The 16958-nt window shown below is 36.2% G+C and overlaps 1 protein-coding gene across 3 annotated transcripts in view; it reads right to left on the minus strand.

Annotated features, from left to right (window-relative positions):
- Window positions 1-16958, minus strand: part of TMEM161B (transmembrane protein 161B) — a 37113-nt gene that overhangs the window by 10352 nt on the left and 9803 nt on the right. For 2 of the 3 annotated variants that reach the window (XM_027911634.1, XM_027911644.1), the window contains exons 3-8: window positions 13919-13999; window positions 10099-10196; window positions 8020-8176; window positions 3149-3300; window positions 2560-2620; window positions 717-857 (exon numbers count right to left, since the gene is read on the minus strand). In XM_027911634.1, coding sequence (XP_027767435.1) covers window positions 717-857; window positions 2560-2620; window positions 3149-3300; window positions 8020-8176; window positions 10099-10196; window positions 13919-13999 — 690 coding nt within the window. The remainder of the gene's footprint in view (window positions 1-716; window positions 858-2559; window positions 2621-3148; window positions 3301-8019; window positions 8177-10098; window positions 10197-13918; window positions 14000-16958) is intronic. The other variant, XM_027911654.1, reaches the window with a different exon arrangement.

The raw sequence follows: 16958 nt of genomic DNA on the forward strand, positions 1-16958 counted from the left end.
CTGGGAATTTCTGATGGTAAAGAACAAAAATGCAGTCTGAACAAAAATAATTTTCCTATCAGAAAACATAATGGTTCTCTTAGGAAACTGACCAGACTAAGTAGCCACAATGGCCAATGTTGCAGAATCTGCCATTATCATGTATAAAACATCAAGATCTGTGAAAGACATTTGGAGTTTCACCCTCAGCCAGAGAACGCTGAAGAGAAATAGTGAAAATGGAGAAAACACTCTACCACTAAACTCAAGAATGACTGAAAATGAAAATATTCATTTAAACTGATATTAACATCTGACCTCTATTAAATATTCTGGGTCATTTTTGCACTGTATCCTACACTAGACTGATTAAAGGCACAATGTCCACCTGGAGGTAGGGGTGGAAAAAAAAGTCTGTGGTTGCACTTCTACTTCCTGAAGGAAATTATGGGGGAATGAAAGCTGAACATAGAGACACTCATGGTGGAGCTCTTGCAGGAGGAAAGAAAAGCTCCTTTAATTGGGCTCCGATTACAAGGCAAAGACTGTAACAGACTGGCAGAGCACAGGTTGAGCAGAAAGAGGCAGGTGGCAAGTCTGCTCAAGATATGAAAAGCACGCAGCAACAGAAGTCTTAGTCACTACCTTCTCGTTGGAATAGTTTGCTTTGTTTATTTTCAGATATAAAAGATTTAAGACTGAGTAGCATATATCTATTTGCATATATTTTCTCTTACTGTGTTATTTTTTCTGTTGCTAAATTCAGAGCATCCAGATGCATTTGAGCCAGTCGCAAGCCAGGGAATGTCAAAAAAGCACCAATAAGTGAACACAGAACAGCCAGGAACAATTTGAAGGTTAGTTTAGACACAGGACCCCTAAAAGAAAAGAAAGGAAATAAGCATTTTCTTGGGGAGGAATTTGGGGGATGGGGGTATCAGAGACTACTTTCAACTCAACAGTATCTAACATTTAATAAAAAAGCCAACAGTATTCTATAGTCTTACTCTGGAATACCAGCATTATTACAAACCAATCAGAAGCTCAAATAAAAAAAAAAATTCATTTCAAAACCCAACCAAGTCACCTATTTGTTTCCTAGTAAAACAGAAAACCTAAGCTACTGCCCATAAGATGTTAATTTGTTAGCAGAAAAGAGTAATTTTATATTGTAAGTAACAACAAATCATATAACAGGAATAGCTAATAGAATGATTTTAAGGAGTACGTTTTTAAGAGAAGAACAGATACCAGCTAAACTGGTCAAAGAAAACATGGATACTTCATTCTACCATTATTCATTAACAAGCTCTATCAAACTGTTATTCCTGCAGCTTTTCACAAATTTATCCAAAACATACATGTGCCCATTTACATGTCTCTTCCAAGTGATTAATACAGTATATAAAAAAATTACAGAAAATATTTTCAGGATCAACCAAATTACAGAATTAATTACAAAATTAACAAACACTGGATCACACAAATAAAAAAAACCAAACAAGCACCCCCCCAAACAACAACAACAACAACACACACACACAAAAAAAAGTGACATGTAACTAACAGATTAAAGAGGAACAAAATCAGATCATGTGTTTCAAATTCTTTCTTAATCTATGTCACGTAAACTACCAAGAGACACCATCATCCACTCCATTGCTACTATAAACAGTCAAAGCACTGCAAAAGTTTAAAACTAAACAAACACTGAAAAGGAAAATTAATACAGAAGTTAGTGAACCTGCAATAGCTTAGGAAAGCAGAATAAAGAAACGCTAAGAAACACATGGGATTCCATTATGGATTTCCCATGAGTTTATTCATAAATGATGCTAATATAAGTTGAGGAAACTTCTGTTCTTCAAAAATAAAGATATCCCATGGCTTCTGCATGATACCTGACACCTACCAAGTAAGAAATTCAAAGTTGTGCTCCCAGTGATGAAATGTCCCATAAATTTTAGAGCACATGTATATGGAAACAACTGTGACAGAAATCCATTTTTCAATATACAAAGCCCGTCTGAGACAGTGATTGTGTATTTATGTAACATCACAAAGCTATGGCATGTTCCTCCAACAGTCTGTACAAAACTTTGAGGTCCTGTAGTAAGCAGATGTTTTTGCATGATAGGAGCACGCTACTACAACCCAAAACCAGGACTGAACAGCAAAATTAATTCCTAATGCCTATTTCCTCAAACTCCATATGTAGCTTTTGCACACTCATCCTCTTGAGTGCCATAGGAATGGCAAAAAACACCTACCACCTATTTTTAACAATCCTTGCAAAGCTGAAGAGAAAGACTATGAAAAATCATTTACAGTTTTGAATCTTATGAGCTACAAACACAATGTCAGAAACTACCTCTGTATTAAAAGGAAAACACTAACGCAACTTCAGTTACTTGTGGGTACTGACAGATTCTTTTCATTAAGCCACTTCTTCCCATTATTGTAGATATTATAACCATGTACAAGAGCAAAACATGCAAGTCAAATGCTTGTTAAGAAAATCCAAGTGATTCAGTTATAAATGCCTATATAAAACAGATAAATGTATTTCCAGAAACTTACTGGGATTCCAAACCTTGTTTTTCAAGAAACTGCATAGCACTTTCAGAGAAATTTGAGAAACCTGCAGAGACACATATATTATATTTATTTTATTACAGTACAAATGCAGAATAATTTTATTTCCTTTTTGGAAATAAAATGCTACGTAAAAGGTCATCTTTCAAAAAATTTTTCACATATCTAGCATAGCTTTTCAGGTACTAATTAGTTAGCCGTAATACAATAAAACTTGATTATCAACATCTCTAATACTTGTTCATTTCAAGAAGATGAAAAAATGTAACATTTTTTTGGTCTGTTCCAGTAAAGGAGCTTCCCTTTGCAATGGAAGTCAAAAAGGGTTAAATGTAAAACTGGAAGGCAAATATAATCAACAAAACAAATAACTAGGCAAAGATTACACTATTTAAAAGAAAACAAGGAAACTATTCAGAATTGTCTTTAAAATCTGCATTCCAAACCAAAATTTTTTAGAAATGTATGACATATACCATTCATTTTAACACAAATATTCAACGAAACGCTGGAAATATTTTTTTTCAGATCATGCAATCACTAGAGCTGCCTCAAACACTAAAAAAGGAGTTACCTGATTCCAGTCCAAACTCTAGGTAGTTTTCTGTCACAATGAGAATCGCCATTGCTTTCACAAAGAAGAAAAAACCAAAAGTGACACAGACTGATCTTTCACCTCCATCCTCAACTTTGAAATAATGGGTAGTCAATGAAAACAGTACCTTACTACACAAGAAAAAGGTCAAGGAAAATGAAGTTTATAATGGAACTACATAATCATTTGTATATAATAACAACTTGTAATAACTATAATAACTTGTAACAACTAAAATAACTAAGAATTATAAAGTTGCATTTTGGTCTACTCTAGGGCTGTTCTATGATGTGCCTTTTTTTTTTTTTAAAGTAATATGTGTTCAGCGAATTTCAGGTTAAATTAGAGAACACAATAAAGCATAATAATCACCTAATGGGTAGCCAGGAATACACTACTCTGGAACAGTTTTGATCTAGGCTTACTTAGAATAAGAAAATATAAAAAACATGAGAAGATGGAACTTGTATTTCTCTCCTTTCAGACATATAGAATTACTTTGATTGGAAAACACCTCTTAGATCACTCAGTCCAACTATTAACCTAACACCCCAAGTTCATCATTAAACCATGTCCCTAAGCACCTGATCTGTGCATGTTTGGCATCTTTTGACAGCTATCAGACAGTAAGACAACAGCACATTCAGTACTATCTAGAAAAGAAAAATGCTCACCTTTGAAACACAAAATCAACCTTAAAAACCCTCTACAGACTGGACTGATATATCAAGTGCTTTTATCTAACCCCAGTGCCACAAAGATAATCATTTAAGACAACACCACCTCTCTTAACAGTATGTTTTAAAAATATTTTTTGTGTATTCTCCTCTTTTACACATCTCTAAATATAATTAGCTCTAAAGTTAAACAGACTACGACAAATTTTTCATGATACACTGTCAGTCCTGATTACTGCGAACTGCAGTCCATCATAATTTATTTTATTTTCAAATGACAGGCAATATCCAGTGCATATTTAAATAAAGTATTTGGAGATCATTCCAGGCACTACCTGCTTTGAAAAGGCAAAGAGAACACAAAAAACCTAGATTTTAAATGTAAAATGTGCACCTTTTTTTCCCCATAACACAGTAACATTTATATTTGCATTTTTTTAATACTGGAGAATTTTAAGATGTAGAATATATGAAAACATCTTTTAGGGTATGTATTCAGTAAAACATTTAAACAGTTAACAGTTAATCTGTCAAGAAAATATGATTATGCAATACCACACTTCATCAGGCAGCACATATTTTACATACGCATTGCTGCATTTCATGTGTATGCAAAGAGGTTTTCAAATGCACACAGGAAAGGGGCCTAAGCACAGCCTCTAACAACTCTAAGCTCATAGTAATCAACTTAAGATCTCTTCAGACTTTACAGAAAGAATTTATATATCTGAAGGAAGACTTACCTCATCCCAAAAAGAGGTACATAATAGGTCATACAGACTGTGTTCTGGAAAGCTTTATTTCTCTAATAATACATCTTAAACCAAATGTCTTTTTACTGCTAGGGACATCAATCATAAACTGAATATACCTTGAAGTTACATAAAGGACTTAATAACAGTTTGTGATCTATAGTCCTAACCTATAATCAGATTTATAACCCCCTAGATACATCATGTTTTCAGCTATGGATTGTGCCTGAAGGATATGGAAAATTCAACCAGGAAAAAGAAAGAATACTGACAATAAACTCCAATTATAGTACAGATTCAGAACTCAATAAATAGATTAATGATTATGCAAACTACACGTGACTGAAACCTTCTGTTAGTTGAATAATCACCACTGCTCCTATTTTAGGGTTAGAGAAAATTGAAGTATTATGGCTTGCTTCATCGCTTCCTTTCACTGCCTGATCTACCATTCAGGATCTACTGAAGGAATAATTTGGGAGTATTCAGTGCTATGTTAATAGGTTCCTCATCCCCCACTTTCATTTATTTTATTTCGGCCACAAGAAGTGATATGCTTGTAGAATTTATGGTACATCCCTTTACAAAAATAATTTTATTTTTTAAACTGCTGTAATTATGTAATTTTTGAATTATACAGTCCACATGGTTGAAGAGAAAAAGATCCATTTTCTGTTCCTACTAAAACACATGAAATCTGTCAATTCACAGAATCACACAATATTCTGAGTTGGAAGAGACCTACAACGATCATCAAAAGTCCAACTCCTGGCCCTGCACAGGACACCCCAGGAACCACACCATGTGCCTGAGAGCATTCTCCCAACACTTCTTGAACTCAGATAAGCTTGGTGCTGTGATCACTTACCTGGGGAGCCTGTTCCAGTGCCCGACCACCCTCTGGGTAAGAAACCATTTCCTGATATCTAACCTAAACCTCCCCTGACTCAGTTTCATGCCATTTCCTTTGGTCCCATCACTGGTCACCAGAGAGAAGAGCACTTGCCCTTTTTAAACTTCATACGGCTTGTGATTGCCCATGCAATGAATTTCTCAAGGTCTTTCTGAAAGGACTGCCTGCCTTGCAGGGAGTCAACAACTCCTGATTTTGTAACATCTGCCAGCTTACTTTGCATTCCTTCAAGTCCCGTGTCCACATTGTTTAGGAAGATGTTTAAGAGAACTGGGTGTAAGATGGAGCCCTGCAAATCCAGCACAGGTTTAGAGTCAGCTGGGAGTTTATCATCCTCACAGCCATGGTTCTTCAGCTCAGGCACTGGGACACACTTAGTCCATCACTGGTGTTGATGACAGGCAAAGAATGCATTTAACACCTCTGTCTTGTCTCTGTCCCTGTTTGTGAGGTGACTATCTCATCTGGTAAGCATTTTGTTATTTCACAAACGCAGTCCTTTGCTAGTAATCTGGCTGCAACTGCTACAGTGAAAACTGTGATCAGTAACTCAGTTTGCTAATTCTTAATATTTGTTCTGACAACACTCAGCTTTTCAAATTTCAGAATAAGAGAAATCAATCTGTGAAGAGGTACTATCTGCAGTAAACTGTACCTAAGGAATAATTTTAAAAAATTGTAACTCAAATGTTATGGTCTACACCCAAATGAGTTCTCAGTAACATTGCAAAAGTAATGTTTAAGCCAAAATTCACAATCAGAAGGCCATGACAGTAACCTGTCTTAAAAAAATCCCTTAAAATCTTTGTTTTGCTAATTCTTCTGTTACTCCATTTCAGGCACTGGAAACTAAGTGTGTGATGAAACAGTGAGAGATGAAAAAAAAAAAAAACACCCTGATAATACAACACAATATACTGCAGCTTTCAAAAATATTACAAATTGAGTAGCTGGTACAGCAGGTCTTCTAAATGGTGTCTTCAAGAAACATCCTTTAGTCTTCCTGAAACTAGCTACCCATTTAAAGATTTATTTTTCTGTTCCTCTACAGGTAAGAGAGATCCCTATCCTGGAACTGTCTTATCTACATAACCAGGAACACAAATACTACTGCTTTTAGACTAAATATCTGCTAATACATAGATGTATAGACAAGATTAGCTTCTTGGACTTTTCTGATTATCTACACTATGAACATTAAAAATTGCTAAGAGTGGGTCACTGAACTGAATCAAAACACCCACTTCTAGAAGACACAGCTGAAAAATGCCTAATCATCATTTCCAAATTCTCTAAACTTTTTTGGTCATTTAGTCATACAAATCCTTATTACAACCTATCATCTCTTACCATACAACCACAAAACAGAAGAAACACTTGTCAACAAAACACAACACTGTTCTATATTTAATTTTTGACATATCACATTGACTGACGTCAATCAAAAATATGGAGGTAACCAAATTTCTCTAGCATCTCAATTATCATAGAATCATCCTGGTCTTGACATACCAAATTAGTAATTAGTTGAGTAAGTTTTAAGTATTCTCAGCATCCCAGAGGCCTGATGTCACAACATGTGAATAAACCGTTTTTCTTCTGAAATCTAGTCTGACTAGGTTCCAGTGACCACATTGTTCCCAATGCCTCTGCATATCACTCTTTGCATCACTCTCCTTCACTCAGAAAGCGGTAATGCCTGGAATAAGTTATGTTGACATACTTACGGAGATGTTAATGTTAATATAAAATTGAGACTGTGCTTCCTGGTACTGCAGCCTTCTGCATTGCCACACTGCACAGGATCATGCTACTTCATCCCATCAGCCCAGAAACCATACAGACTCTTAATAGCTACTTGCCCATTCACCCTGTTGAAACAGAAAACTTACAGTGACAAGCAGCTTAAATCTTTTTAAAGTTTTTTTTGCCCTGAATTGATGAAAAAGTGAAAGCAGTGGTAGGACTGTATTTAAAACCACATTAGGAAAGTGCTATTGCAGTGGATTTTCCTACAATATAAAATTTACAACTCTGTTTCACCTAGAATTGCAATTAATTGTAGTGTTACTTAAATTGGCTATTCCTGAGATTTGCAAAATGAAGCAAGTAGGGTTTTTTTGTTCAGGAAGTATTAAACATACTGAACGCAAAAAGTGTGACATACACTTCCAAATTTCTCCAAAAGCTGTACTTTCTGTACAGAAGTCTATTTGTGATTGCCAAACTGAGCAAAACCGTTTAGAATCACTGGATACTACAGATGAGCACACATATATTTTTCCCATAAATTATTTGGTATTAATGTTAACAAGCTATTGATACCAGCATTTACAATGAGCATGTGCAGCATATACATTATCCAACAATAGTACTAGCTTACATGATTCCCAAACGCTAAATATTTGTGTATCCTTCCCATTAGCAACACAGAGATTTATATGAATTACACAATTATGTAAACTATTTGGAACTTGTAGAGTGATTCAAGAAAACAGAAAAGGATACACCGCAAAAGCCAAGACAAGTAGACACCACACTACACTGATATTCATTTCCTGTGAGGGCTTCACAATGCTGTAATAGGCTTCTGTCACCATATACACAACTGTAGCTGCAACAGTGAAATCCACCAACCACTGATATTCCGGAAAATAATGCAGTGCTGAAAAATAAAAATTTGTGATTGCTAAAGGTATGTTTTAACATATATACAATGGAGTAACAATTAAAAAAGGTTTTCAACTAAATGATGTCTAGGTAGACCCAGATCAATCAAGTGAAGTGCAACAACAGTGAAAAAGCCACATATTCTTCCTCAACAACGTAAACTTCACTCTTCACTTCTGTCATTTGATACTTGATTACTACTCACATTTATATGGCTACAAGATTTTACTATTTTACCACCTCAGTTTTACACATTAACATCCTAAACTGAAAAGGCATACATAATGCAGATTTCACACTACAGAAAAAAACCAGTTCAGTTCTTCAGCTGAGTCTAGCTGCAATTCCAGTTAAGAGTTTTTTCTGACTTTCCGTTAAAGCTCTCTGGCAATCATTTAATTAATTATATTACATTTAATTAATCATACTACACATGATCATTTTATTTTAAAAATCCCAACATCTAAGATACTAATCTGCTCTTCCAGATTTAGTTAATACATCCTGTACAGCAACAGTCATTGTACAAATTTCACTGTAAAAATTCTGGGGATTGTACTGTGTTGCATACAGGCTGGATGACCTGAAGAGAGAACTCCCAGAGGTGCTGGAAACCGCAGAGAACAATTTTTGACAACAAAGTGTGGCCTGTCCCACACAAACACCTTTCCTACACCTTCACAATCTGAAGGTCAAAAAACCATTACTGGACATTTGACTTGACTACAAGCCAAATGTTGGCAAGCACATGAAATTGGCCAAAATTGGGTATTTGCAAGTCCTATTCTTATTTCAAAATAACAATCTGGTTAGATTCACCAGAAAAAACTGTATATATAACTGTATATATAACTTTTTAAAGACAGTAAAACTCTATCTTGTATCACTCAGGCAGACAATTAAATGCTACAGTTTCAAAGAAATAACACTGATTGAAACTTGGGAATGCTTTGTTTATTTATGTATTAGCTTCAAAAAACTCTACAGTGTAAAGAAACACTGTGTCCTATAAATTAAGTCGAGAAGTCTCCTGCATAGGACTATGCTTGCATTCTTTCTACATTTATCCAGAGAACACATTCATGAAAAAATGTAGACAGGAAGAAAATATGTATCACACTTACATACATATCTATATATGAATTTTCTGTCACAGAATGACTGATTATGATTAAGGAATCAAAAATCACCATTTAAAAAACAGCAACTTCCAAAACACTTAATGCTGCATATTTCTGTACTTGCGCCACTTCACGTTTTTAAGCATTTCATCTTAATGTTTCCAGTACATGGCTGAAAGGTCAACCACAGATTTTTTAGATAAGCAGAAACTATATGTTTTCACATCTGCCAATTCTTATTTTCTTGTACAAAGCTACAAACTCTATTTTGAATAGTCTATGAAGTGATTCTTTTGGTGTTGTCTCACATTGCTACGGAAGTCTGATCCAATAGCTGTGCTTTATCATAGAATCACAGAATCTACCAGGTTGGAAAAGACCTCTGAGATCATCAAGTCCAACCCTTGATCCAACACTGCTGTGGTTATTAGACCATGGCACTCAGTGCCACATCCAGTCTCATCTTAAAAGCCTCCAGGGACGGTGAATCCACCACCTCCTTGGGCAGCCATTCCAATGTCTGATTACTGCCTGCAAAAAATTTCTCCCTGATGTCCAACCTAAACCTCCCCGAGAGAGCTTAAGACCTTTATATTCAACCTTTTCCACAGCATTGCTATTAAAACGGCACCCATGGAACATGAAAGGAGACTTAGCCTGAATATTTGCTTTCTCATTTATGATCAGTTTTACTTCTATTCATTAACTGTCTATAAAGGAGATATTCCAGCATTCATTGCAAATAAACAATAAGGATATATCTGAAACATTACTGTTTGCACAGAGTTATTCTTACCAATAGTGTCCCTTTCTGTCACAGATTTTGTTTCCAGATGAAGATCAATATCTTTTGGAATGGTTAAGGGCTTGTTTTCAATATGACCATTATATTTTCTGTTAAAATAAAGAAATTAGTAGATAGAAACACAGGTATGACAAAATAAACTTTTTCAATATATAATCACATTTCAAATTTAAGAAAAATGCAGACCACTGTTTTTTTCCCCAAATGCAAATATTTTTATGTATCTGGCTTAAAGTAGTATTTCAAGTTGAAATCTTGAGAAGCAACCAGGTATGTTGATGGTTCCTAGCTTTATCTTAACAGACTTTGACATACTGCTCCGGTATGGGTTTAAGTGGCCTCTATATGCTGCACCTTGAGCAAGTATTGGGTCAAGATCCAGTGGCCAGTATTTACTTCAGCCCATTGATATTCTCTGTTCAGAGAGCTACACGGTGTTCCCATAGGAAAAAAAAAAATCACAAAAAAAGTATTAGCCCCTCTTGTCACAACAGGGTGCTTAGCAAGTACATCACATGATCTGGATTAACCTAGGTCCTTGAAAGATTCATCCTACCAGCCATCAGGCAAAGACAACTTCAAGATAGCTTTCTAATCTAAAAAATGTACAAAGACTGCTTTTCATCTAGAGCTCTGAAACTCTGCCAACATCATGATCTTCACTTCCCTGAAAATAAGTCACACTAGTAGACTTCAAATTGAAAAAAAGCAGTATTCTTAAGAGAAAATTAACAAAGTCAGATGAAATTGGTCTGACAGATCTGGTCTGACAGTAAAATTCTGACAGAATTTTACTAAGGTTAAATTCATCTCATCACTGTTAAAAAAGAAATCATTAAAGCAGATCAGAAAATGTTTTGTTAGATTAAAAAAATCAACCCCAAAACTTAAAACCTCTAAATGGCTAGAAGGAAACAGTAAACTCTGCCACATTTTAGAATACCACCTCTGAAATTAGAAAAGGAGAGTCAGATTTTACATAGAAAGACATAGAAAGTTATTGGGACATAAGCATTAAAAAGAAACTCAATCAATCTCAGCTCATATGTGAAATGAGAATACATGTAAAAAGCACTAATAGAATTTTTTCAAGTTATATTAATTCTTAATATCATCCAAAGCATAAGAATTTTAACTGACAAACTGTGGATAGGAATCTAAGGCATTACTCAAAAAATTCTGTTCCGTGCCCACAGCTGTACTCCTGATTATTTTCCTACTGCATACACCCAGGAGTACCATTATCTTGAGTGAGATCAGCATTTTGATGACTGTAGCTATCTCAGTTCAACAAAATTTGGTGTTCCTACACTTTAATTATCCCAGGGGACCCACAATCCAAGCGACCATACCTGGGATCACTGGATGGAAGCTTTAATTCAAAGTAACTGATACTAGCTATGGACCTTTTCATTAGCCTAGCAATTTAATGTAACACAAATTATTCTGAAGTAGAAAATCTGCCTAATATGCAGGTGCTATTATAACTTACAGCAGAATATACTGAAGCGTAATATGCACTGAATAAAATGGACTAAAAGTTCACACTACAGTTGTTTCTAAGGGTCATTTTCAAGCAAGTTCCTTCTATCTCCTTTCATCATTTCTCTTTTAATTAGTTCAGACTGGGAAAGTATTTAATTAAGGAGAAGACTATGGGCTGGACAAAGCAGATTCTTCATCTTGAAAAGATATGGGGAGTATTAAGTAGATGCATCTTTATTTCTCCACACCATCTGTTTCTTATCTTGTTGAGATGACTCACAAGGAGATGTGCATTCTGTTCTGTGCAACCTAAATCAGTACATCCAACTGATCAACAGGAACAATTCCTGCTTAACTATAGTTCTTCCCCAAGAACAGTCACATCTTTAGAGGACACAGAGGTACATTTATTCACTAAAAAATAACCATATTATTCAGCTGTTAAAAAAGCAAAGCACACACTAATGGTGTCCCCCAGTGATCAGTGTTGGGGCCAGTCCTGTTCAATATCCTTATCGATTGAGTACACTCTCAGTCAGTTTGAAGACGACACCAAGTTGGGTGGAAGTGTTCACCACTGGAGGGCAGGAAGGTTATGCAGAGGGATTTGGACAGGTTGGATCAATGGAGTTTGGGTCAAAAGTATGAGTTTAACAAGGCCACATGCTGAGTCCTGCACTTGGGTCACAACAACCCAGTGCTACGGGCTGGGGGAAGAGTGGCTGGAAAGTGGCCCGGTGGAAAAAGATCTGGGGGTGCTGGTTGACAGAAGAGATGAACACGAGTCAGTGTGTGCTTAGGTTGACTAAGGCCAAGGGCATCCTGCCCTTGTATCATCAATAGTGTGGCCAGATGGACCAGGGCAGTGATTGTCTCCTGTATTCAGCACCACTGAGGCCACACATTGAGTACTGTGTCCAGTTTTGGGTCCTTCAGTTCAGGGAAGACACTGAGGTGCTGGAGTGAATCCAGAGACAGGCAACAGAGCTGGGGAAGGATCTGGATGAGGAGAAGCTGAGGGAAATGAGGTTGTTTGCCTCGAGGAAAAACAGGCTCAGGGGTGACCTTATTGCTTTCTTCAACTACCTGAAAGCAGGCTGTAGCCAGGTGGGGGTTAGTCTTCTCCCAGATAACCAGTGACAGGACAAATAAAAAAGCTGAACCAGGGGAGGTTAAGGATGGACATCAAGAGGAATTTCTTTATGGAATTGGAATGGATTGACCAGCGAGGCAGTGGGCTAACCATCCCTGGAGGTGTTCAAGAAATGACTGGATATTACAGTACCATGGTCTAGTTTACAAGGTGGGCATCAGTCAAAGGTTGCACTTGGTGACTTCAGAGGTCTTTTCTAACCTAAATGATTCTGTGATTCTGTAGATCACAGAAGCAAATAATGTTCCCAACCAGCTCTTTCGATGTAAAGAGCTAAGGAAACATGGATAAAAATCACATTACCATTAAGAGATTATATGAGAAATCTCTAAATTAATTCAAGTCTTAAGATTTATTTATAAGAGAGTTCATACTGGGATAGAAGAAACAGGACTAAAGGAAACCTCCTGTGTTGCCAAAAGAAAGCCAGAGGGTGTTGCTTGTTTTAAACTTAGCCATTTCAGAAATATCACATCAACATGGCCAGCTCCATCACCTCAAGATGTCTTGGATCTTGATGCAGCTGTACTTTTGTTCAGAAGTACATGTTCTTCTCTTCAGAACTTCATGTCTGAACACCAGAAAGCTGCTTCTAGCTTAAGCTGACAGACAGCTATTCCACCTCCTCAGTTGTCTTTTTGACTGGTTAAACCAGCCCAGCTCTTTTAGTCTCCCCCACTTTCTGTTTCCTGGATGATCCTAGCTGCTCTGTTCACCTCATGTAATACATCCTAGGATGTATTACATTTACCTTCTTCACAGCTGTGTAAGCACGGCAGATCCTAATAATTATACGTTGAACTAATATACTTAAATTTTTCTTCTCTTGATTCAACAGAAGAGGTTCAATTCTAAGATTTGCTTTCCTCAATTTCTATCTAAATGAATACATCCACTAAAAAAAAAAGCTTTGCCATCAAATTAGCAGCTTTGCAGATCATTTTGTGAACTAGAAATTAACCAGTTCCACACTTAGCAACGTTCAATCCTCTGTTAAACTGAAAGAACATATTTTGGTACAGAACTGAGACAATTCACGCAAGCAGGGTAGTCATATGCAACTAGCAGTTTTTAACTTACACAAAGACAAAAGTTGGCTGGCAAAGTTGTTATATGAACATGCTGAAAAAAAAACAGAAAAGAGGGGAAGAAAAGCTTCAAACAAATATTTACCTGTCTTTTTTGCTCTTCCCTCTTTGCTTCCCTGCAAGAATTCGTAGTTCTTCTTCGGTGGGATGTTGATACCACCGTAAACTGAAGAAAAAGAAAATTTTAAACATAACAATACTTGTATTTGCAATTTAGAGTGGGGCTTTTAAAAAACTGTATCTTGATGCAGATCTATATGCATATTAAGACACCAGTCATTTACTACTCCTAAGCGGGACACCCTTCTGTGCCAGTACCAATCTTGGCTGAACTGAACCACAAGTAAATTTCAGTTCTCTTCAGCGTGAGATGTTTATTCATGACTAGAAAGCTTTGACACTTTGTCATTCATATGAAAGCCCTTCAGTTCTCAAAACACCAGATTTTAAAGATATCACCAAATACAGGGTTCGTACAAGGAGAAAAGGTTCTCTAGAATAACTATACCATTAAAATTACCCATCAGAACCATACTCTAAACAATTTTAGAAAATATAATTATATCCTCAAAAACCCAGCATGTTTTCAGAATCTGAAGTAGCTATTATCTAATAACCGTTACCAGTCTTTTTCTTAAGCAGAGCAGATCATAACATCAACACTCCTTTCCTAAAAGCCTCCTCATTGCTCTCTTCAAAGCCTATTAGAAAAAGTCCTATTAAAAATAATCACTAATTTACATGCAGTTGACCTACAAGTTTTTCCCCTTTCACAAATCAATATATCATCCACTGCTCATTCATTTAAAAGGCAAGAAGTGGCAAGGAAATTCTGAAGAAGAAACATAGAGATGGTTAAGTGTTAAGATGGTATATATTTTACTTAAATCTCTAAGTACATCAAAAACCTTAGTAAACAAGGTCTTCTCCACATTCAACAAGGGAAGGTTATTGTCCACATGCAGGAAGGATGTCACTCTGATCTGCACTCTCAAATGCTGAGGCAAAGGAGACCAAATATTAATAGAAACAGACTTGAGAAATGTATGTGGAAGTAGGAGGACACTAATTGTCACCCACAGGGACATGGGTTAACACTGGTAATAGTTAGAGGTGATAATGGAATCCACAACCATCTTCTCACATTAAGTAACCTCACCCAGTAGGACCATTCAAATCTATGTTGGTGAATTAGAGCTGATGTCACATCCAAGTTCAATGAGATAGTAAGGCAAATTTGGAAAGTAAGCATCAAAACCCAAACAACCTCAAGCCACTTGATAACATTTGACTCCCAGCTCTGTTTAGGAAAGGCTTCCTTCGGCTTGGGATCCTTTCAAGAGAAAACAGCTCCAATACCAGTCAATAAAACAAACACTGCAAATTTCCCTTGAAGGAATTCACTGCCAGTTCCAAAGCTGAAAATGGCAAATATTACAGACTTTGCACAAACAGAGAGTTTTGGGGGAGAAAAGAGGAGCTGAATTTTGTTCAGGATATTTTTTTTTCACCATAAGCTTGAAAGTTTTTTCATTAATTTATTTTCATCATGTGTGGTCCCAGTTGAAAAATATGAGGTTTGCAAACTTTGTTGCAAAAGGCACTTGGTTAAGACTGAGACACACAGAAACTAGAGAAACCACCTTTTCATCCAAGAAGAGAAATTACACTGGAGATGCTGACTTCTTCTTGTCTTTCACATGACCCAAAGAAAGTATGAGTAAGCAGAGAAACATTCTTCTGCCTTGTCACTCACAATCTCCTAGATCTGAATCTGGCATGCTGACATTACCATAAGTAGTTCTGTAATGATGAAAGTCACCTATGCTGTAAAGAATTTTTTTCAAAATCTTTCCCGCACAGAGAAATAGTACCTAATGCGGCAGAACAGACAAAATTCTTGTTCTGTGTAGTATGCTAACAGAAATCAAATACTTAAATTACAATTTTCTCTTAATTATAATACAGAATATTATGTTGCAAGTAATACCTAATTACAGTAGAGTCTGGGGATTTTTCAGTTCATAAACCCTACACACCTCGCATTTAAAATCCTAAAACCAGGACATCTGAATATCTTCATAAAGAGCAAGATAATAAAAAAATAGTTTGTATCTGTTTTAGCTTATATATTCTTAAAACTGAAATCCCACAACTGTGGCTTTGACATATCCAAGTCAGTTTGAATAGCAACGGCCACACAGATATGCTGCAGTTAATCTGAATGAAGATCGTTAACAAATGCACAACAAAACATCCACTTTCTCCTGTCTTCCTGAAGTGGCATGATAACAGAACAACTAAAACAGCTGAACAACTTAAAAAGCAACATTCTGGCAGAGAAAGTTTTATTAGTTAAAAATGCAAAGGCATATGCAGATATTTAGGCTGTGAATTCTTCCAATAAATATGATATTTAAATTCCATTCAAGCTCTGAAAATAGAATGGATTGAGAAAGTTTGAGTTTCTTTACAAATTTAAGTAAATAGCCCTTTGACAGTCAATGATGTAAATATCTTATGTCTATTCTAACAACTCCTTTAAATTTTGAAATGTCTGTGCTTCCTTTTAATGGACTTTGCTTGTACACATACAGCATCTCGAAATCAACTGGTCACTTAAGTGCTTCCATCTTGTCTGATAACACGTTTATACTCCCTCCCATTTGGCAAGGACTATCTACGGACATTTCCACTTATCTTGGTTAGGAAAGCTTGCCAACCCTTTGGAAGCAAGACATTTAGTTCAAGTTACTTAAAAACCACAGTTGGTGGTGATGAGTTGGAGTCTACTGACAAAGGAAAGGAGGAGCAGGTGGTAACTTTTCCTAGAACAGCTGGATTGCTTAGGAGTGTGCCTACTTGTACCTGTATATTTTTGTGTATAAAATGCCCTACCACCCCACCCGCACAGGTCTGTCAAAGCAAATACCACTGACAAAAAGACAAAACTAAAGAAAAAAATATTAAACACAATAAGTAGTTTCTCAGCTAAACCGGGAAAATAACTGTTTTTCTTTCTGCCATTACAATTCAGATTCTTGTTGCCACGAAGCTTCTAACTTGTGTTTATTTCTGGAACACAGAATTATTTCTGACCCTTCATACAATTCCTGTATTCAGGG

The sequence above is a fragment of the Empidonax traillii genome, unplaced genomic scaffold, assembly GCF_003031625.1.
Source record: "Empidonax traillii isolate 1590-97213 ecotype Southwest subspecies unplaced genomic scaffold, ASM303162v1 scaffold4:size3804566, whole genome shotgun sequence".
Taxonomy (NCBI): domain Eukaryota; kingdom Metazoa; phylum Chordata; class Aves; order Passeriformes; family Tyrannidae; genus Empidonax; species Empidonax traillii.